This window comes from Camellia sinensis, chromosome 9 (assembly GCF_055761805.1).
Source record: "Camellia sinensis isolate YWXY chromosome 9, ASM5576180v1, whole genome shotgun sequence".
Classification (NCBI taxonomy): Eukaryota; Viridiplantae; Streptophyta; class Magnoliopsida; order Ericales; family Theaceae; genus Camellia; species Camellia sinensis.
The window spans coordinates 154,919,057-154,943,370 of record NC_138969.1 but is presented as its reverse complement, the minus strand read 5'-3'; the positions used below and the strand labels follow the sequence as shown (position 1 = coordinate 154,943,370).

Below are 24,314 nucleotides of genomic sequence, written 5' to 3'. Positions count from 1 at the left end.
TCCAAGCCAAGAAACTTACTCCGAGGACTCTTGACAAATGAAGATTGAAACGAGATTTGATATTTTTGAACCACGAAACTATAACGCCCTGACTTTTATTACCTGAATAACATTATCAAATACCTAATTAAAGTCCATTCTCATACATACATGCGAAAGCAATAGAAATAATAATTAAACAGTAACATTCCCTCTCATATGAATGATGATGAAATGTTATTACAATCATTCATAATGTCCTCAGGCTTGTATTAAGAAGTTAAATGAAAGGGATTTACCCTGTATACACAACATTGGTATTCCACCAAACACATGATGGCCCCAAAGCCTAAGGACAAAACCTCTAGAGACACTATTCTCATAAAGGAATATGCTCAACGACAACAACATTTAACCCGATGAATAAATCATTTTCTTTTCTCAATTCAAAATAGAGTTTCACAAAGTAGCTCTTTGGTTTCAAATACAAACCTCGTTGCTCCAAATCCCCAATCCTCACAATAACGTACCAAAACTCTCTTTTTAAACAATTATATTCCCCATTCTTTTCAATTCTCGTTTTAAAGAAGAGTTTATAATTGTCATTCGATTTCAAAACCAATTTTTGTTATTCCAAAACTTCAATATGCTCATAACAAGAGCCAATACCTTTTTTAAATTATAAAAATCCCAACACAAACACAACATAAAATAGATTCCTTTTCTCAAAATAATTTATAACAATTAGGCCTTTATCATTCTAACATCCTAAACATGCCTAAACAACACTTTAATTTCTCAAATCAATAACCACACAAGATTTAAACTCCCAAAACACCAAACCCTAACCCGCAAAATCATGCTTTTAGAAATATCCCAACAAATCATGTTTTTATGCAATAAAAGCTACCACATATATATCTATAGCAAAGTATTGAAAAGAATCAAAGAAATTCATACCTCTCGAAATGAAGAGAAGAAAACTCAAAAAGTCAACTTCGACGACAACACGATCCACTCAGATTAAATGAAAGCCATCACCACGCTCTACATTTTAGTATGAGGGACTGGGGGTAAAAAAAAAGACTAAAAATAGATGAAACTCAAGTTTGAAATGCTTAACGGGTTGAAAATGGTGAACAAGAAAGAGAGGAGAGAGAAAAGATTGAAAAGTGACTTTTGACAAGCACACAGTCATATATAGACAGAACGTTGCGGGCGCAAATAAGCATACTGTGGCACGATTGTGATAGTTGTGAGCGCGACCACGAACATCGCGTGTCCTCATCACGGCCTATCATGGGCAACATAATTCCACATAGCTAGAAAACTTGAAGGTAGTTTTTGGTCACAACCTAGTTGCGGCTCGTCGCGGACACCACCCTCTACCATCGTGGGCGTGACCACACCTGGAACTGATTCTAGACTAGACATTCCAAGGCCAAACCAAGGCGTTCCAAAGACAAACTCAACAGGTAAGGTCAAAGTCAACCGAAACAACCATGTGTTCTAACCGAAAGGCTAAAAATGATCGGGTTTTGACCTGGGCCACTACAGAAACACTTGATTACATCTGTACATAAAGGTTGTTTATCACGAATATGCAATAAAAGCACTTTAAATTGTTGGTTAATTGCTGCTTAGAACCAATAGTTCATCATCTAATGGACGTTTCTGTTCACTACAACAAATTACACTTTTAGCGACTAAATTTGCCGACTAAAAATAATTTAGTCACCAAAAGGTAATCGGGTCAGAATAGAAGGTTATTGCATCAAATTTTCTTAATAACTAATTTGCTACAGAAAGTAATCAGGTTAGAACTAATGACTTCCACTACATTAAGTTGACCTTTTACCACCAAGTTATATCCCATCTTTATTTCCAATGAGAATTAGAACTAATTAATCCTAAGTGAAATGGTCGAGAAACTTAATGTTGCTATTCTTGAACAACTTTTAGCCTTCAGAGGGTCAAGAGACTCAATGTTTCTATTCCTGAACAACTTGGAGTTCTTAACATTTACACATGTCCACATTCAAAAATATTTTTGGATGTTTTTTCACTTGTTCACAACACATCCTTTCCGTTTGTGTCAAAATGACTTGGGGCTAGTTCTAATCTTGCCCTCGAGGTATCATATTATTGCTTAAGATCCCTCTTTTTCTAAGACTAGTCCAAGCACTCCTTGCCTCGAGAAGGGACCTCGGAGATCGACCAGACAAAACCCTTGGACTTTAGCCCCTAATCCACAAGTCCTCTCAATTGTCTTGAGCTAGGTACCTAGGTCTTTCTCTTAGCTTCTGTAACACGAGCAACATATTTTAGTTTTGGAGGTCAAAGCATGCTTGGTAGGGCTACTGATGAGCCAAGCAAATTGAACAAGCTCAGATCTTAGGTGAGTGAGGTCGCTAATAATTCATCACTAAATGTCCAATTTTCTTGCTAAAAATAGATTAATGGCACTTTTGGCAACTAAAATATTTCATTCTTAAAAAGTGATTTTTGTTGGTATACCTCCTTAGTGGAGTATGAGACCCAATTGGTTTATTAAAATATTTAATTTGGTTTGGTGTTGGTTATAATATATTTTTAATATATTATATCTAATTTTTGGAGGCCTAATAGGTATTTAATAATCTGTTTGGTGGCAGCTAGGGTTTTCATAAAAAGCCCAAGAACTAGCAATATATTTATGTATATTGTTTTTGTTCTATATATGTTTTGCGACAGCTTTTGATCAATTGGGGTGGTGTTTTGTTTGGTTGCACAAAGAAATAGTTTCAACAGTGAATTTTTCTGCTACTCTAAAAGGATTTTTTTGCTACTCTGTTTAGCTTTGAAAGTTCTTTATTTTTAGTGAATTTTAGGATGGTTTGGTGAAGCTAATTGGGTTATTATTTTGGGTCTTCTACAATCTGTCTCGAAGATTTTGTTCTTCTATTTGGTGAGGTCTTTTCCCTTATTTATTTGTGATTATTTGAAATTCACCTAAGGGTGATTTTATGAGACCATTCGTGTGTCATTTGTAATCGTTTGGACTCTTTGGTTGATAGTGGAATCGGATATCGATCCTGTGGACGTACCTCACATTGAAAGAACCACATAAAAAATCTTATGTCATTGTTGATTTAATTTTTTCACGTTAGTTTTTATTCCCATTGATTGATTTACTTGTGGAAAATCATATATTTTCGCTAACAATTGCCTAAGAGTGAACATTTTTGTTATTTAGGGTTGATATTCACAAGAGCAGGGGAGATTGATGTGGATGTGGCCCATAAGATTAAGGTGGGATGGTGTAAGTGGAGAAGTGCATCTGGTGTACTGTACGATAAATGAATACCTATTGGACTAAAACATAAGTTCTATAGAACGGCTATTAGACCAGCAATGTTGTATGGGATGGAGTGTTGGGCAACCAAGAAACAACATGTAAATAAGATGATTGTGGCTGAGATTAGAATGCTAAGGTGAATGTGTGGCAAGACTGGACAAGACAGAATTAGGAATGAGTGTATTCGAGAATAGGTAGGAGTAGCACTGATAGAAGATAAGTTAAGAGAGAATCGATTGAGATGGTTTGGTCATATTCAACAGAGACCAACAGAGGTAGTAGTGAAAAGATGAGATGCTGTAACGGTAGATGGAAGTGTTCGGGGACAGGGTAGGCCTAGATTAACGTTAGTTGGCATTGTAGATGGAGATATGGATCTACTTAATTTGACTAACAAAATGTCCTTTGATAGGGCCACGTAGAGAAGAAGGATTCATGTAGCCGACCCCATTTGATGGGATTTAATGCTTGGTTTGGTTTGGTTTCTAGCTAGTATCAAAGCTTATGGTTTATTTGGGTTTATTTATTTGTGTAAATCAATGGAGGGGAATGTGGGTCATATGTTTAGCTTCCATGAAAGCAATTGGGTAACGTGGAAAACTAAAATGGAGGACCTATAATTTTGTAAAGATTTATATGGGCTTATTGAGGGTGATAGTGGCAAATCCGAGGGTATGAAAGATGATGAATGGAGAAGGCTTAATCGAAAAGTCGTTGGTGTTATCCGTCAATGGATTGATGATAGTGTGTTTCATCATGTTGCTATTGAAATTTCGGTACATGATTTATGGAAAAAAAATTAAAAGATCTTTATGATAAAAAATCAGCTACAAATAAAGCCTTTATGTTTCGAAAGTTGGTTAATTTCAAATATAAAGATAGCAGCCTTATTCCGGAATATTTGAATGAAATAAAGAGTATTATTAACCAACTTGCTTCTTTGAAAATTATTTTTGATGATGAGGTACAGTCTTTGATGGTACTTAGTTCTCTGCCCGAAAGTTGGGAGACTTTGGTTGTGACAGTTAGTAATTCGGTGCGTGATGAAATTGTCAGAATGAGCCAAGTCACTAGTAGCTTGTTGAATGAAAAAACTAGAAGAAAATTAGCGGGTTCCTCTCATTCGGAAGCATTTGTTATAAGAGGCTGAAGCAAAACAAGGGGGAGGAGTAACCTCATGGTCGTGATCAAAGCCATGACAAATCAAGAGATGGTTCTTTTTCAAAGAAAGACATTGAGTGCTGTTATTGCCATGAGAAAGGGCACATGAAGTGAGAATACCGAAAGCTTAAGAACAATGAGAAAAGGTGTGACAAAAATGTAGATAAAATGCAAGAAGACACAATGATGGTTACTACCGATGATCTCATGGTTATTTGTGAAGATGATTACATCAATTTTGTGGGCCAAGAGAGCAACTTGGTGATTGATTCCGGTGCTTTTATTTATGTGACTTCTTGAGTTAATTTCTTCACTATCTACACCAAAGGAGATTATGGATGTGTTCGAATGGATAATGAAGGTTTGTCCATGATTGTTGGCATGGGTGATGTTTACTTGGAAACAAATTTGGGCTGCAAGTTGTTGCTTAAAGATGTGAGGCATGTTTCTGGCATTCGCCTTAATTTGATCTCTACCGAGAAGCTAGATAATGAAGGCTATAACAACAAATTTGGTGACAGAATATGGAAGCTTACAAACGGTTCTTTGGTGGTGGCTAAGTGCAAGAAGACTCATACACTTTATTTGATGCAAGGAAAAATTTGTAAAGGTGTTGTCAATGCATTTGAAGATGTTACTTCTACTTAATTGTGGCACAAGTGGCTTGGGCACATGAGTGAAAATGGGCTACAAGTTTTGTTCAAGAAAGAGTTTCTACCTAGTTTGAAAGGTACACATCTTAAAACTTGTGTTCATTGTTTGGCAGGTAAACAACATAGAGTTTCTTTTCATAAAAATGTTGCTTCTAGAAAAGCAAATGTTTTGGAGTTGATTTATTCAGATGTTTGTGGTCCTTTGAAAGTTAGAACACATAGTGGTGCACTTTATTTTGTTACTTTCATTGATGATTATTCAAGGAAAGTTTGGGCTTTTGCACTAAAAACTAAAGATCAAGTTCTAGATGTGTTTAAGCATTTTCAAGCCATGGTTAAAAGAGAAACATGGCAGAAATTGAAGTGCATCCGAACAGACAATGGTGGTGAATACGTTGGGCCATTTGTTGAATATTGTCGTAACCAAGGTATTCGGCATCAAAAGACAGTTAAGAAGACTCCTAAACAAAATGGCGTTGCTGAGAGGATGAGCTGCGCCATTGTGGAAAGAACAAGGTGTCTGCTTTTACATGCTAAATTGCCAAGATCCTTTTGGGGTAAGGCAATGAGGACAACGGTTGACGCGATCAATTTGTCTCCTTCTTATCCTTTGAATGATGATGTTCCTGAAAGAGTTTGGACTGGCAAAGATGTGTCTTATGAGTACTTGAGAGTGTTTGGTTGCCTAGCTTTTGTTCACATTCCAAAACAAGAGAGATCCTAGTTTGATAGCAAGTCAAGACAATGCATTTTTCTTGGCTATGGGCGTAATGAATTTGGTTATAGATTGTGGGATCCGATCGACAAGAAAGTTATTCGAAGTAGTGATGTTTTGTTTCTTGAAGACCAAACAATTGAAGACTTTGGCAAAGGTGATCAATCGGAGCCAAAAACTAGTGATCTTATTGACATGGATCGATCTTCTTTATCTTCGGTCGATGATGAAAATGGGAGAGACCTCTTGAAGATGTAGATGATGATTTTACTCTAATTGAAGTTGAGCCTGAAATTGAGGAAGAGCATCTAACTCAAGAACCACTACCACAACTTGAGTTGAGAAAATCTATAAGGGATCGACAACCTTTGAAAAAGTATCATCCCAATAAATTTGTGTTGATATCCGATCAAGGGGAGCCCGGGAGCTACCAAGAAACAATAGAGCATGTAAAGAAAAGTGATTGGAAAAAGGCCATGGAAAAAGAAATGAATTCCTTATTTGAAAATCACACTTATGATTTAGTGAAGTTGTCTAAGGGGAGGAAAATTCTGAAAAATAAGTGGGTTTTCAAATTGAAGAATGATAGCAAGAATCTAAGGTACAAGGCACGGCTTGTTGTGAAAGGCTTTGGGAAAAAGAAAGGTGTTGACTTCGATGAAATTTTCTCACCGGTTGTGAAGATGTCTTCTATTCGGGTTGTACTTGGCATGGTTGCAAGTATGAACCATGAAGTTGAACAACTTGATGTGAAAACCACATTTCTTCATGGTGATCTCGAAGAAAAAATTTACAGGGAGCAACTATAGGGTTTTGTGGAAAAAGGGAAAGAGAAATTTATTTCCAAATTGAAGAAAAGATTGTATGGCCTCAAGTAAGTGCCGCGACAATGGTATAAAAAATTTGACTCTTTCATGATGAATAATGATTTTTCTAAAACCACTTCGAATTATTATGTGTTTGTGAAAAAAAATTTCGGATGGAAAATTTATTATTCTTTTGCTTTATGTTGATGACATGCTAATTGTGGGTCAAGATTCTATCATGATTAACAAGTTGAAGTTAGAGTTGAGCAAGTCTTTTGCTATGAAAGATTTGGGATCGACAAAGCAAATACTTGGTATGAAAACTGTTCGTGATCGCCAAAAGGGGCTGATTTGGTTATCTCAAGAAAGTTACATTGAAAAAGTTCTTGAGAGAATCAACATGGATAAAGCAAAGCCGGTTGGTTGTCCACTTGCAGGTCACTTGAAGCTTAGTTCGCATCAATGTCCTACAAGTGAGAAAGAGAAGGGAGAGATGCAGAAAATTCCTTATGCTTCAGCGGTTGAGTCTTTGATGTACGTTATGGTTTGTACAAGGCCGTATATTGCTCACACTGTTGGTGTCGTGAGTTAGTTTCTCTCTAATCCGGGTCAAGAACATTGGGTAGCGGTGAAGTGGATTCTAAGATATCTTCGAGGGACTTCGAAGGTGTGTTTGTGTTTTGGGAATGGTAAGTCGATGCTTGATGGGTTCACGGATTTTGACATGGCCGGTGATATTGATTCTAGGAAATCTACTTTGGGGTATGTGATGACATTTGCAGAGGGAGCTGTGGCCTGGCAATCTAAATTACAAAAATGTGTTGCTCTCTCAACTATCGAAGCTGAATTTATTGCCATTACGGAAGCTTGAAAAGAAGAGTTATGGTTGAAGAAAATTTTGCAAGAGTTGAGTTTGAAGTAAGAATGGTATGTGCTTTATTGTGATAGTCAAAGTGCTATTCATTTGAGTAAAAATTCTACTTTTCATTCGAGACCGAAACACATTAATGTGAGATACCATTGGATTCGTGATGCGTTAGATTCAAAATTATTACAACTCGAAAAGGTTCACACAGATGATAATATTTCATGTATGTTGACTAAGACTTTGTCGAAGGACAAACATTTGAAGTGTCAAACTTTGGCGGGTATGGTTAATGTCTCTACCGAAGTCGGTATGGGGAGAATTGTTGGGTATACCTCCTTACTTAAGTATGAGACCCAATTGGTTTATTAAAATATTTAATTTGGTTTGGTGTTGGTTATAATATATTTTTAATATATTATATCTAACTTTTGGACGCCTAATGAATATTTAATAATTTGTTTGGTGGCAGCTAGGGTTTTCATAAAAAGCCCAAGAGTTAACAATATATTTATATATATTGTTTTTGTTGTATATATGTGTTGTGGCAACTTTTGATCAATTGGGGTGGTGTTTTGTTTGGTTGCACAAAGAAATAGTTTCAACAGTGCATGGTCAAAATCTGAAAGGATTTTTCTGCCACTCTGTTTAGCTTCGAAAGGTTCTGTGTTTTAGTGCATCTTCGGATGGTTTGGTGAAGTTAATTTGGGTTATTATTTTGGGTTTTCTACAATTTGTTTCGAAGACTTTTGTTCATCTATTTGGTGAGGTCTTTCCTCTTATTTATTTGTGACTATTTGGAATTCATGTAAGGGTGGTTTTGTGATACTAGTCGTGTCTCATTTGTAATTGTTTGGAAATTCTTTGGTTGATAGTGGAGTCGGATTTCGATCCCATGGACGTACCTCACATTGAGGGAACCACGTAAAAATTCTTGTGTCGTTGATTTAATTTTTTCGCATTAGTTTTTATTCTCATTGATTGATTTACTTGTGGGAAATCATATATTTTCCCTAACAATTTTATCTCTAAATTTTATTTCAAAAACCTTAATTTGTTGCAGTGACAGTATGCTTTATTGCTACTACAAGGCCTCTTCCCTTATCTTTTGTTTTGGGACTAAGATTTAGGTGTTGAGCTATATTGCCTTAGTCTAGCTCTTTGATTTTCTTACTTGCTTCCTTGCTGAATTTATGCTTTTCTTACATTGTCTGCATCAGTTAGATTCTTTCTTAGTGGCTGAAATTATTCATTTTTTTCCTTCCAAATTTGAATTGTCATTTGTATTAGAAATAATTCAAATGGTTAAACAATTGACAATGTAATTGTTAAATCTACAATTCTAGTTGAAATAATGTACAAAATTGTTGCAACCCTTACCGATAGCCGAGTGGAAATGGGAGCGTGTTACCATGGATTTTGTAGTTTGGCTTCCTAGAACACAACGAGGCAATTATGCCGTTTGGGTGATTGTTGATAGGTTGACTAAGTGTACCTATTTCATTCCGATGTGCACCACTGACTTAGTTGAACGCTTGGCAGAGTTGTACATTAGAGAGATAGTCTGACTTCATGGAGTCCCTATGACTATTGTGTTAGATACGGATCCTCGTTTTACTGCCTGGTTATGGCAAAGCCTTCAAGAGGCGTTGGGAACTAAGTTGACTCTTAGCACCGCTTATCATCCTCAAACCGATGGACAGTCGGAACGTACCATTCAGATTTTGGAGGACATGCTTAGAAGTTGTGTCCTTGATTTTAAGGGGCCTTGGAAAAGGCACTTACCATTGATTGAATTTGCTTACAAAAATAGTTACCAAGCTAGTATTAGGATGGCACCATTTGAGGCCTTGTATAGCCGGCCTTGTAGATCACCGGTTTATTGGACCGAAGTGGGTGATGCACCGTAACTGGGTCTGGAAATTATTGGAGAGACAACAAAAAAAGTTGTTCTCATTCGGAAGAGGTTAGCTATTGTCCAAAGCCAAAAAAAGAGTTATGCCGATAAGAGGAGACGACCTTTATCTTTTGAAGTTGGTGACCATGTGTTTCTAAAAATCTCACCAAGGCGGGGTTTGATGAGATTTGGTAAGAGTGGTAAATTATCTCCAAGGTTCATTGGGGCTTTTGAGATTTTAGAGCAAATTGGGGAAGTGACATACCGGTTAGCTTTACCGCCACAACTTTCGGGAGTTCACAATGTATTTCATGTATCTATGCTTAGGAAGTATGAACCCGACCCTTCTCGCGTGCTTGATTGGGTTGACTTAGAGGTAGATGAGGATGCCTCTTACGAAGAAGGACCGGTTCAAATATTAGATACCCGGGAGCAAGTGCTACGGGGCAAAGCTATACTGTTGGTAAAGGTGTTGTGGAGACACCATAGGGTTGAAGAAGGGACATGGGAACGGGAGGCGGAAGTCCGCTCCAAATATCCGGATTTGTTTGAAAATGCTTAAGTTGTTTTTCCTTGAAATATTCCCTAGTGTTTGAGGGAAATGCGTTAAAATTGTTGACCACATGTTGTTATGTATGTTGTTATGTTAAGTATGAAGTAGTTACGGATTGTCATTTCTTTGCTTCATGTTTAGGTTAATGTGGACGGTTGTTGTTAATGGGATAACCATGGTGGAAATGGCAAAAAAAATGGTTGAGAGTTAATATTATGATTTTAAAATGAAAAACGTGGTTTTGATCGCTAGAAACCCCATTTGTTTGGGTAGTTTGATTTGAAATTTCGGGGACAAAATTCTTTAAGGGGGGAGGTTATAGTGATCCTGGTTTTAACCCGTCTCTTGTGGTGTTCCGAGCTTGGGTTGGTATGGTTTTGAATGGTGTTACGTATCTTAGTTCCCCTTGTATTTCCCTTATTTTTGGTTATTGGGTTATAGTGGTGTGTTTGGAACAGGTAATGTCTCCAAACCTTTAGATGCGAATCCAACCCGAATTATGCCTTGTAGAGTTGTATCTGAAGTTAATTCTTTCATGTTGTGCCACTTCACTGAGTATGTCAGGGGTCGAGCTACCCGGTCAGCTCGCGGGGTTCCAGGAGCAGCCCCCCTTGGGTGGTCTGAGGGCAGCTCCCTGGCGGGGTCAAGGCGCAGCGCCTCCGAAGTAAAAATGCAAAATACATTTGAAGTTGCTTGTCCACTCGAGCGGCCATTTATGCGCTCGAGCGGAGAATGTTTGGTTTCAGAAGTTTGACCTGTCTGCAAAAGTACTGGGAAAGTGAATTTGACGCTCGAATAGGGCTTTCCACGCTCGAGCGAACCATGTTATATCAATTCATGATCTGATATTTCAGATCACTTTTTCAATCCTCTCTCTCTCTCTAAAACTCTCCAAAATTCCAGATCTAGAGCTTCTCTCTCTAGAAGTCATCTTCTCTCTTTGATTTCCCCAAATCCATTGGGATTTAGCCCTAATTTCTTCACCAAAGTTGGCTATCATCTCGGGGCTTCGTTGTGTGTGCTGAAGATCGAGTTTAGGCATCGTTGATTTTGGGGTTTCATCTCAATTTTTCTTCAATACTTGAGGTAGGGATTTTCTTAGAGTTACATATATATTTTTGCAAGATCTAGACGATTGTCGAAATCATCCTTCGATAGCTTTGAAAATTGATTGTTGATTCAAGAAGTTGAGCAATTTTGAAAGTGGGTTTGTCTCTTGTTCTTTTAAAATGATCTTATGGGTTTTGATATTCGTTGATTGAAGAAAAGATGATTTTGAAAAGTTTTATTTCAAAAGATTTTGAATTGTACAGTTTTGGCGAGAAAATCTAGAAATTGGGGATTTTTAAAAGAGATTGAAAATCTATGAATGATATTTTTATATTTATTTTGTGTGTCAAAATAAATAGATGTTTGGAAAATTTCTTATTTATATTTATGTAAATGATGAATTTCATGGAATATGAGAATTGTTGTTCATTTTGGAAATTATTGTTCAAAACGTTGAAATAGTCTTGAAATGACTAATTGTTGAGGATACTTGAGAAGAGGAAATTGTGTTATTCCTTAGATGATGAATTGGAATAAAAGTATTTATATTTATCTTGTGAAATTGGCATATCAATTCATTTGATTACATTAAACTTTGAAAGTTGATTTGAAAACTTTCATTGAGAAAAGAATGTTAAGAAACAAGTTTTCATGGAATGGTTTTGGGGTAAATATGTTGGTAAGTATTGATAGGTGGTGTAGATGATATTGAATAAGTTGGCCTGAGAGTTCGGGGTGAAAGACCGAAAACCCGCGCGGATAGGTGTCGAGCCTTCCGGTTAATACCAGTAAAAATAACAATTTGGTAGTTCTCGTATAGTCTACTTGCAAACAACGACCTAGGGATTACCAGAGTTGTATTTATCGCCACTTGAATTAAACTGTTACGTTTTAAACAATGGACATTTCATGGCATTATTGAGCATGATGGTTTTCAAAAGATGAAGATATGATTTATTTGTAAAAAGACATAGCATGACATGTGCATTCATCTCTTGAGACTTGTATAAAATGTATATATTTTGTTAAGGATTTCCTACTGGGCTTTATGCTTACCTTACGGGATTTTTGTGCAGGAAAGATGTGGTGATTCCGCCTAACTAAAGGCGAGGAAATATGTGTTGAGAGTAGAAGGCTCTCATTTTGCTGTAACTCTATTTGTAAGCCAAGGGTTGTATTTGTGTGGGCTTGAATAACCATTTTGTGTAACTAGGCCTAAGCCTTGGAAACTTGTAAACCCTTGGGGGTATCTATTTGTTTATGTTATTTTGATTTGAAGTGAATGTATTATCGCCTGGAGACTATTTGTATCATGTAATGCAAGTGTGGGGATTTATTTTCAGTTTTACTTTAAAGAACCATGGTTATCGTATTATCATTTGGGTATAAAAATTGGGGCGTTACAGTCAATATGTCTGTAGGGCTGCTGCTATAGTTGGCTTTTGCAAGGGCTACTATTTGATCTTGAAGTGCTTTGATTGAGGGTTGCAGCTAGAACCTGTAACGCCCTAATTTTCATGCCCAAATGATAATACAATAGTCATGGCCCTTTAAAGTAAAACTGATAATAAATCCTCCTACTTGCATTACATGATGTAAATAGTCTTCATGCGATAGTACAATTAATCCAACAACAATTAATTAAACAACAAATACCCCTAAGGGTTTACAAGTTTGCAAGGCTTGAGCTTAGTTACACAAAACGGTTATTCAAACCCATACATATAAAGCCATTGGCTTACAATCAGAGTCACAGAAAATGAGCACATTATGCTCTCTGCTCACACTTCCACGCCTTCAGTTAGGCGGAATCACCACATCTTTTCTTGCACAAAAATCCCGTAGGGTGAGCATAAAGCCCAGTGGAGAATTCTTAACAAAGTATATACATTTTACACAAGTCTCAAGAGATGAATGCATATGCCCTGCTATGCATTTTTGTAAATAATTTATATCATCATCTTTTGAAAACCATCATGCTCAATGATGCCATGCAATTTTCCATTGTTCAAAACTTAACAATTTAACTCAAGGGGCGGTCAATACAATTCTGGTAGTCCCTAGGTCTGTGTCTGTAAGTAGACTATATAAGTACTACCAATTTGTCATTTTTACCAGTATCAACTGGAGGGCTTGACACCCGTAATTTGTCATTTTTACCAGTATTAACTGGAAGGCTCGACATCTATCCTCTACAATACCTTTCAAGACTTACCACTGTATTCACCCCAAAACCAATTCATGAAAACTTGTTCCTCAACATTCTTTACTCAATGCAAAGTTTTCAAATCAAATTTCAAAGCTCTTCATTATCAATGAATTGATATGCCAATGTATCAATTAATGCGATGCAACATTTTATCCATTTTCAATTCTTCCACATAATATTTCCATTGTGATCAAAATTTTCATTTCTCCTTTCAATACAATTTCACAAGATGAAATAAATACATTTATTTCAATTCAACTAAGGGATAACATAATTCCCGTATTTCAAGCAATCTCAACAATTCCCATATTCCATGAAATTCATCATTTATATAATTATAAATAAGAAATTTTCCAACATCCATTTATTTTGACATACAAAATAAATATTACAACATTATCCATGATCTCTCAACATCTTTTTAAAACTCCTATTTTCTAGGTTTTCTTACCAAAACAGTTCATCTCCAAAACATTTGAAGAAATCTCACCAAAAACATCTTTCTTTAATCAACATAGTTCAAAACCCTCAATTTCTATTTCAAAGGATCAAATGGTAAACCCACTTTCAAAATCACTCTTTTGAATGAATCAACAACCCATTTTTCAAAACAAATCGAAGGATGATTTCAAAAATAATCTAGATCTTGCAAAACTATATATATAACTCAAAGAAAATCCCTACCTCAAGTTTTGAAGAAAGATTCAGATGAAACTCCAAAATTTATGGTGTCGAAACTCGATCTCCACCGCACACAACAAATCCCTCAAGAAGATAACCAACTTTGGTGAAGAACATAGGCCTAAATCCCAATGGATTTGGAGAAATCAAAGAGACATGGTGGCTTCTAGAGAGAGAAGCTGCAGATTTAGGGTTTTTTTAGTGAAAAGGAGATCAAAAATGAAGCAAAATGGCGCTGCTGGAAACTGATATACACCAGGCTCGCTCGAGCGAAGGAGTTCTCGCTCGAGCGACTAGACACAAAAAGGTCACCTCACTCGAGCGCAAGAAGCGTCGCTCAAGCGTAGAATGCAAAGCTTCAGGTCTGCCACCAACGCAGGCGCATGCTCGAGCGCAAGAAGTCTCGCTCGAGCGAAGAAACAATTTCACAAGGCTCGCTCGAGCGTAAGAAGCCTCGCTCAAGCAAAGAAGCAGATTACACAAGGCTCGCTCGAGCGCAAGAAGCCTTGCTCGAGCGAAGAAGCCAAAATTTGGCCAACAACATTCTAGACTAACTAACAACCAACTTGTTCCAAACACGCCCAACATAATCCAAAACTCAAATACAAAGAGTTAAAGGAAGGAAACAAGATATAGACAGCAGTATACAATCACGGAATCTGAGTCCGGAACACAACGAAAGTCGGGGTAAAAACCTGGGTCGTTATAGAACTGTTGGTGTTTTATTAGGTTGTCTTTTTCTGCTGCTACCATGTTTGATCTTGAATATCTGGTTTGTTACTGCTTATGTTCCTTTTTTTTGCTCTATTTTTTTGATGTTTTTAGGGTCTATTTTGCTGCTTTGGTTGGCCTCTTGCCAACCCTCAGTAGTGTGTTTGCATATAATTGTGCTTGCTCTTTGGTGCCAACTTAGTTGGGATCGATTTTTATTGCTCTGATACTCTTTGCACCTATCTTTTCTTTATCTTTATTGATGTAATTTCTTCTTTTACATTGGTTTTATATCAATAAAGTCTATTCTTTTTGCTAATCAAAAAAATAAATAAACAAATAAAAGTTAAGATGCATTTGATTTGAAAACAATGAGATGAGACCATTGTTCACTCTTTAAAATTAACTCCATCGGTATACTTCTCAACTTTCAAGACCAATTACTTTGTTTGGTTTCAATTGTCTACAAATTGAATTTTTTATTTTTCGCATTTTTTTGTTTTTAGTGAATTTATTTTTAATATTTTAAGCATTTTTTTTTTACGTTTTAAATGCACCTAACTTAGATATACCTAGACGAAGACTACCTTAGCTGTAACCAAAGTCATATTAGGTCATAATTGATACCAATTTGGATCACAAACGAAGACTACTTTAATTGTAACCAAGTCATTTCATTACAATAAGTCGTATAACCAATACAACTTTGAGACATAATAACTTGACTAATTTTGATTTAATATATTTTTAGCCCTGCAACTATAAATACATCATAACTTGTATATATAATAAACATGTGTACCATAGCATCATCTTAGTTAAAAGGCTTCAATCAAATTGAGACTAAAAAGAAGGAAAAATAAAAAACTTTGACGCCCCAGTTCCGACTCAAGAAATAAAAATTAACGTTAAGTATAATAGTTTAGTATTTAAATTTTATTTTATTAAATATATATATATATATATATTATAAATATACTTAATAAATATAATTGGAGTAGAAGCGAACTAGAACAAGGCAGGAGAAGAAAATCAATTCCTTGTCTACTTTCTTAACAAAGAAAACAGAAATAGAATGGGGTGGGAAAAATTGTCATCCCTATTAAGAAATACAATCCGAATTAAGTTGGTTCATGCATCAGGCCAATCGCATACAAATCCCAAACAAAGCTTAACAAAATTAGCAAGACAACACCAAAACACATAGATGAGAACAAAGCTCAACTAGCAAAAAGGAAAACAAAACACCAACTTAACTAACTTAAGTAGAGGAGGCACTTACCAAAGCCAAAATGGAGCATCAATTTGAAAACTTGAATAGCAGCATTTGGATCAGTGAACAATATTCTAATTCAATAGCAGCCACTGGGTAACTCAAATCTCTATTTTTGTGACTTCCACTCCTTAGACTTGTACATGTAAGAAGTACGAATAAATTTTTCAAAAATATATATGACACAAATTGGAACAACGTGCAAAATATGTACTTGCGCCGACTAGGTGTCGAAAAGTGGTCGATGAGTGTCGTGTCTGTGCTTCGTGATAGACGCTCAACAAAGAACAATCATAATATCATAAACTAGATAAAGGTACGAAGGAACAAAAAGATCATATCAAAACAACATAAACTTTATAAGTCAAATATAATGAGATAATGTCATTTATTTGGAGTCTCCATAGACTCCTTACATTACTAAAGTAATAAAACACTCCGAAATTTGAGAAAATCCCCAACATCCAAACAAATTGTGTCAAAAGTGACACAAAACAACAACAAAAGCAACAATAACATAAACATAAATTGTCTAGTACTACAAGTTTTGATTACCAAACTTCTAGCAAATATAATTATTTCTTCCATAAGCTATAACCAACTATAATTCACATATGACATTATTCCTGATGATACAACTTCTAACATCCGTGTCACATTCTTCTATTGTAGACAAAATTGCTAAAATGCCAAATGATCAACATGTACCACCATTCTCCCTTATCTCCATAGCTTTACGGTTTGGTCATGACTCACTGAAGCAACTATTTCAATCTAAGAACAATCTGCCAATGAAGCGACTATGCCATCATGTGCTTCACCCACTGTCATAGTTTTGTTGTTCTCAATTGGATTCCAGATGTTAATTGCCTGAAGAAAAAAAAAATGCACACACACACACAAATAATTAGATTAGGCGATGAGGCACGACAACTTAAGTGGTAAAAAGACAACAAGATGTAACATGAAATTTAGGAAAAATATGAAATTTTTATCTCTTATTTATGTAAAAGGGCAATAACTTTTTATTTACTAGCAAACATAAATCGCTTTTTACAACATTTATATAAAATTAGCAAACACAGTGATATAAAGAACACTTTATTACCTTGTAAGAGCCAATAACCATGAGTTGAGAATATCCGGGATGGAATGCACATGATTCAAACTTATTTCCATTAGAATGAAACACGTGTACGCATTTTCCACCTGACACAATAGACCAAATCCGTGCACTGTCTTCACTGACAAATGCCATGTACTTCCCGCTTATGTCCCAGTAGATTGAATGGACTTCTTTGTCATGTCCCTAGAAAATCAAAGGAACATGTACAAAAGTTTACTCGGGTTATTATCATTCAAAAAATTTGATATCACATTGAACTATGAATGACAAAATACATAGAATGTCATACCTTCAAGTAACATTGGAGGCTGTTAGTCTCGACATCAATCAAGTTAACTTTATTTCCGGAAGCAGCAGCCAAAAGGTTCCCAATGCGAGGCTCGAATCGAACTTGTCTAGTAGCTTCTTGGGGTAATTTTATAAGAAGGTATAGAAAAGCATAAATGAGCCTAAAATGATGAATATTTACAAGTTTAGAGATAAATGCTTCGATAAATTTATGGTTTGTAGAATAAACAAATACCACAATATAAAAAATTGTAAAGGTGTAGACTTTATACAAAAAACAGATTCCACAAGAAAAGCACAGACATGGCACGACACTGGCACACACGTAAATTTTCATACATAAGGATAAATAATTATTATATTTTAACAAAGGAGATAGATATAAATTTATATTATTTTTGTTTTTTCATTAAATTCCAAAATTATTTTAAAAGCGTTACGAGAAGCATTAGACAAAGGACAAAATTACACGCCAAAATGAAAGTATGAAAGGATTCATTGACATGTACACTGACCTTGAAGATATGTGTGCAGAATATTTATTGATGTTCCGTAGTCGGATCTCATCATTATTATCACAGGAACATAGGAGATCCAACTTTCTTGGGTGGAAATCCAGTGAAGCCACTTGTCCAGCATGTCCAAGAAGCTTAAACTATGATTTGCTTGGCTACATCAAATAGATAGAAATATGTAAGCAATTATGAGAGTGGGAAAAGAGAGAGGCGTCTAAAGCAAACGTGTGAAAAATATCAGAAATAAATAAAGGGAGGGAAAATATTTTACCTTGTTTGCATCCCAAATCTGCACAGTGCTGTCAAAGGAAGATGTGGGAAAAATATACGAGTTTGGCCTAAAACGAACATCTGTGATGAGTTGAGCATGCGCTTCAGTAGTATGAGCGGAATTAAAACTATTCACGTGCCAAAGCAAGGCCTAGAGCCAAAAAAGCAATTTAGTCTAAACTGATAAGTAGTGAAAGAAAAAAAAATCTTAAGCTAAACATTGAATATTTCTAGCATCAAACCTTTTTGTCATGACCAGCACTTGCCAACAACTCTCCATCCGATGAAAAATGGCACCAAAGAACTTTGCCTTTGCTTGCATGGATGGAACCAAACTCCTCAAAAGAGAATCCTGCTAAATCACAAATATATGTACTGCTGAGTGACATGGAGACAAATACACGACATGATATAGACAGGACACAAAAATACTAACCACTAACTTTTTTTTAAAAAAAATGCAAGTCATAATACGTGAGGGACATGTGCAAAAAATATAGTTTTACATATTTATTATATATTTTGTATCATATATATGAATACTTCATTCAAAGACAATTAGAAAAAAAATGCAACATATAACATTGATTTCTAAAAGTTTAAAAGGGAGGGATTAATATGTATAAATTTACCATTTTCTTTTTATTTTTTTTTAATCTAATGTGCTTCATGCGTGCATAAGTGATGGATGTGTATGCACAAAATGAATCATCTATAGTGCAATCTACAAGTTAAACAACATTCACATACCATTCTTGCCTTCAGATGTTATGACTATAGAATGTCATTGCAACTTGGTGGAAGAATTACTCTCATCATTAACGCAACTGGACAAAAAGGACTCAATATCTTCATCTGAGGGTTTCTCCACCACCACATTATTACCATCCTACAGCTCAAACAGCAAAAGACATGACAACGGCAGGGAAAACCAACAAAATTGATATATACACCATATTAGTATGTTTTGGTGTGAAATAAGACCAAAGAAAACAATTATGCAATTTCTGAAAATTCTCATTAATAAAATAGTCATGCAATAAAGCAAAAGAAATCACATTTTTCTTTCTTTTGAGATTTATAACCTACCGAAGCATTTTTCTCTTCAGCTTGTGAAATTGATATGCACTTCCTCTTTTTATTATTCTGATCCAAAAGAGGAATAACGGAAAATATGAGGAAATTAGTCTAAGTACCACTGGCAGAATCCACCAAGAGGACAAGTTGGATGTTTGGTTCGATTTTTCAAAAACTATTTTTCAGACTTCTTGTTTTTCGTGTTTTTCTATCTTTGGTGAACTTTTATATATTTTAGTTACTTTTTAGATGCATGTTCTCTAGATGAATCTAATTTTTTTTTCTTTTTAATTTTTAAAAGAAGACTAAATTCTGGGAAAAAAAAAAGTCCACAAAGAGAAAAGAATGCACAAAAAATTAAAAAATATATTAAAAAAAAAGAACATGTTTTCATTTTTTTTAGTGATTTTTTTTTTTCAAATTTCTTCACATACACTTTATTCTTTTAGGAGTATCTAGGTAATGTGCATCTGAATTATGAATTTTTGACTAAAATCTGAAAACATTCACTAAAGAAATATGACAATAAAACAAGCAAAGAGCAAGGAATCATAAATAAATTTTTAAAACCAAACCAAACCCAACAAAAGAACAACTTAATTTAGCATTTGTTATCCCCAAGCCACCTCATTCACTTGTTGTTGCATCACTTGATCCTTCAATTGTTTATCTGCAGTTTGTCTTGTCGGCGACGCCATCATTATTTGTTTGCCTACTGTTTGTTTTTAAGGAACCATCATTTGTTGTTCAATAGCTTGTTTCATAGGCATCATCATTTGTTGTTGTGATGTCTGTCTTCTGGAAAGCAACCTCTGAGTCATAATCAATCATTTGTTCATTAGTACAAGCAAAAAGTTGGAAAGACAGATGAACAATTTTTAAAATAAATGAAAAGATAACATCAAATGCATGCCAGCAAATTTGAAAGCAAAATGACATTTTCTTTTATTTTTGTGAGATCATAATAACATCAAAACATATTTGCAGAAAAGATGTTCTCGTGACAAATGTGTGCATATCTGAAACGTTATAAACACAGTAAAAATTATTCATTCCAAAGATTATTCCTGAGTTTATTCACCTAAAACAGTAGTGTGCACTAGTAAAAATTATTCACACAAATTGGTGGATATAAATGTGTGTATGCCTTAGTTTCTGTGAAATCTTGAAAGACTATTCATTACAAGGAATAGGTAGTAATGCCTCGAAATAATAACAACCACCCGTACCATGATATCCACTAGAAAACATAAATATGAGAAATATTAACCTTTCATTGATATCTTTTTTTTCTTTACAAAAGATAACATATGCGTGTATACATTCATAAATCCTATATCCTGAATCTATAGCATATGACATGTGTACTTGAATAGAAATAAAAAGGAGATAAAGATAAACTCATGCCCTAATGGCTACATCTTTCCAAGTCAATACTTGGGTACAACAAAAGTGAGATCAACTCAATACATTAAAGCCCATGGCTTGTACAAAAATAATTACATCAAAGAAAACAAAAGAAGCTCTTGGTTCCAAGTCCTCCCAAGCTATGTCCTTAATGGAGGCATATCATCAACACCTTAAAGTTGTTTTCTACGTATGGTGAGCTAAAGCCCAGTTTAGATATTTTAACAAAATCTATGAAACTTAACAAAGTCATGAGGTGAATGCACATGTATACCATTTGTCAAACGTTTTTCATTTTCATCTCAAAACAATGCAATGCCAGGATTATATATTAGTTCATGAAAATATCCTTTTTATATCAAAAAACAGGGCCAGTAGGTTATACAAGCACTACTGAAGCCATTTTGCCAGTACTAACCGGAAAGATCGGCATGTAACCGTGCGGGTTTTTGGACTTTCATCAAGGACACACTCAAACCACAACCACACCCCCTAACTAGATTCACCAAGGTATATATCATTTTTTTTCTCAAAACAATACATTTTCAATGTTCAAGTACAAAACAATGCTCGATGCACAATGTATGAGAAGTTCGTTTCAATTTAACATAACCCTCTTGCAATTCCTACAGCAATCAAGACTATCCTCCATCGATAACCCAAATCATATATTTTTACTCAACAGATAATTTTCCAATAACAGATAAAATCTCATAAATTTCAAAATGAGAGCAATAATACATATCTAAATCCACTCTCATCATCAACAGATATGTTTTTCCATATCCTTTCAAAATCCAACATCCATCCCTTTTCCTTTTGTAAAACAAACAACAATCACCTTGCTTGGTTTTTAGTTTTCCAAAACACTTTTCAGAAAATTCTACTTTCTTATTTTCCGTGTTTTTTTGTTTTTACTGAATTTTTTTAATATTTTAAGCAATTTTTGTACTTTTTAGACACACCTAACATAAATACACCTAAAAAGTAAAAAAATTGTAAAAAAAATCTTTTAAAAATTCACTAAATACCAAAAATTAAAAAAATACAAGAATTCAGTACATTTTTTGTATTTATTAATTTTTTAAAATATTTTTTCACAGATTTTTTACTTTTTAGATACATCTAAGTAAGGTGCATCTAAAAAAATAAAGAAAATGTTTAAAATTTAAAAAATATTCACTAAAAACAAAAAAACACAAAAACTAAAAAAGTTAATTTTCAAAAAATTTAATCCAGAAAACTCAAACCAAACACAGTGAATAATTTTCAAACAAAACTTCCTTTATTTCCAAAAATCACATTTAAAGAAGGATCCTCCCATATTTCAACACAACCCATCAATATAAACACTTCCCCAACCCTTCTCAAGCATTTATTTGAAAAATCCTTCTTTTATATTTCACAATCAAACCCTAAATTTAACCAAAAAATCCCCAAATCACTAAACCTTTCTGGGGAGCAAATAACCAAGGTAAGAATCGTACTAAAGGTTGAAGAAATCCCTACCTTAAGAGTAGAAGAGGAAGAGAGCAAGGGTGAAACTTTGACGAAGTTGAAAACGAGATTCTCTCTGATTAGAATGAAGCTTTCGGCGAGCTCTACCTTTTTCTCCAAGGAGTAATGGTGGAGAAATCAATAGATGGTAGAGTATTTGAGGTTTTAAGAAAGAACTAGACAGTATGAAGAAATTAGGGTTTGGAGGGTTTTAGAGAGAGATAGGATACGAAAAAAGTGATTCAAAATCCCTTTTCCAGAACTGATATATGCGTAGATTGCTCGAGCAACCAAAACATAGGTTGAGCGCACAATGATCCCTTCCAAAAACAACTTTTGTTGCTTAAACTAATATATGCTTAAAATAACTTTTGTTACTTAAACTTGAAATCAATCCAAAAAAATAAGATATCAAAGTGCTAAAAAGATTTGTGCATCAATACGAGCTAAAACACTAATTTTAGTCATTTTGTATTGTTATAAATAAGACAAATGTGCGGAAGTGAAAGGAAGACTTAAAAATATGAACTTTGTTCTTTAAATGTAGCCATTAAAAAAGACAAAAAAAAAAAAAGATGTATATATTTTCCTTATAGTTTACAAGGAGTGGAAGTGCGACATTATTTTGATCTTTTTTTTTTTTTTTTTTTTCCATGGAATGACATTAGGGCATACATGAAAGTCTGAGGTTTTTTGCTTCTGCATGAAATGCAACTAGAACACAAGGAAACATGATTAGATTGTGCCTTAGATCACGACCTCAATTAAAAATAAAATAAAAAATGAACTGCTATATAACTAGAGGCATGATCAAGTTTCTATGAAGTCTAGAAGATTATTCGTTACAAGGAACAGATGAAGAAGTTAATTTTCTCTTTGTGCATTCACTGTGAAATTATTAATCTCTTAACTGAACAAAATTCATGTGGATTTAAAGTTGAGAAAAATATTTGTTTGAACTGTGATGTCCCTACTCTTTTAAAGTTATTAAGTACATTATTGGTAGTATCCGTCTCTTTGTGTGTGTCTTCTTTATTGTTTAACTCTTTAAAGTGGTGTTGTTATTCATTCTCCTTCGTGATTGTTACATTAAGTACATTCTTGTGTATTTCGAGATGTCATCTTGCACGTTTAGGTGTTGGAGAGGAACCAGGAAGGTTGTCGTTGTTTTGGTAGCTCCTGGTCTAACTTTTTGAGCAGTCTTTTGGTCGCTCGAGCGATGAATCCAACCTCTCAGTACTTTGCTTTACAGACTGAACTTCTGAGAGCATGAATTTTTTTCTTGAGCAAAGAATTAATCTGCAGACACCCCATTTTTGACCGTCCTCAAGACTTGGATGTTTTTGCAGGGTACATCCAGCAACAAGTTTGATCGCTCGTCGAGTACTCGACTTTCGCGACGGAATGCTCCAAGTTTGATCCTTCCAGACCCTATTTCCATTCTGTCTCATATTTGGACCATGTGTTGGTCTTTGCACAGTGGTGTTCTTGATGGCCTACCGACCATCATTGAGGGCTGCCGGCCATGGGCTTTGCCCTGTCGGCCATCAATGAGGTACTGTCGGGCACCACTAATGGCCGGCCGACCACCAATGTTTTAGTAGATATTTTTACAGATATTTTGATAGCTGTTTGCACAGATTAGCCCATCTGCTTGCACGTGGATGGCTGGATCTCTTCAATAAGCTTTTGTATCTTCTATATATAGAGCTCATCTATATGCATGCAAAGGGTTACAAAGTTTGAGCTGAGCAAGATTTCTCTCTCTCTCTTTCTCTCTCTAGAATCCTCTCTCTCTCTATATTTTGTGCTTGAAAGTGAGCTTTCTCCACATATTTGCACTAGCACCCTTAGCCAAACACCTCCACCTTAGGGTTGAAGTTCTTGGAGGCCTTATTTGAGCACCTTGGAGTGTTTTTGGCTTAGAAGTTTGGTTGTTTGCATGCTGTTTTAGTGTTGTGCTTCAAGGGTAAGAATTTTCCTCTTTTAAGCTTTTTTTTAGTTTATTGCTTTGCCACCTTTGTATGCTACTTTGAAGTTGGTTTTAGTCTCTAAAAAGTTCTGTTTTTAAGGTCTTAAAATGTTGGTTTGAGCCTTGTGTGGTTAGGGGGTGGTTTCCACCCTTGGCTCTTTGGCTTGTAAAGTCTTTTGGGCCATCTTTCTAAGCTTTTGAAACACCCTTTGTTTGGCCTTTCTTCCACTGAAACTCAGAGGTTTTTAGTGATAGAAACTTGATTTTGAGGT

The 24,314-nt window shown here is 35.1% G+C and overlaps 1 protein-coding gene across 1 annotated transcript; it reads right to left on the bottom strand.

Annotated features, from left to right (window-relative positions):
* Positions 1-16,664: 16,664 nt before the first annotated feature.
* LOC145799838 (transcriptional corepressor LEUNIG-like) lies at positions 16,665-19,864 on the bottom strand. Its single transcript, XM_082889467.1, has 9 exons — positions 19,793-19,864; positions 19,179-19,235; positions 18,900-18,978; positions 18,332-18,441; positions 18,091-18,240; positions 17,820-17,959; positions 17,306-17,465; positions 16,999-17,199; positions 16,665-16,760 (listed from the first exon to the last, which is right to left on the bottom strand). Exons 1-9 carry the CDS (start codon positions 19,862-19,864, stop codon positions 16,665-16,667), a joined length of 1,065 nt encoding a protein of 354 aa, XP_082745593.1.
* Positions 19,865-24,314: the final 4,450 nt, after the last annotated feature.

What these genes read in the sequence shown, in the direction of transcription:
- LOC145799838 (XM_082889467.1), bottom strand. Translation starts at nt 19,864, where the DNA reads ATGGCGTCGCCGACAAGACAAACTGCAGATAAACAATTGAAGGATCAA. An exon ending in CAGTTGCGTTAATGATGAGA is followed by an intron (nt 18,442 to 18,899) that starts GTAATTCTTCCA and finishes GTGATTTAGCAG; the next exon opens with GATTCTCTTTTGAGGAGTTT. An exon ending in TCTGCACACATATCTTCAAG is followed by an intron (nt 17,466 to 17,819) that starts GTCAGTGTACAT and finishes TCATCATTTTAG; the next exon opens with GCTCATTTATGCTTTTCTAT.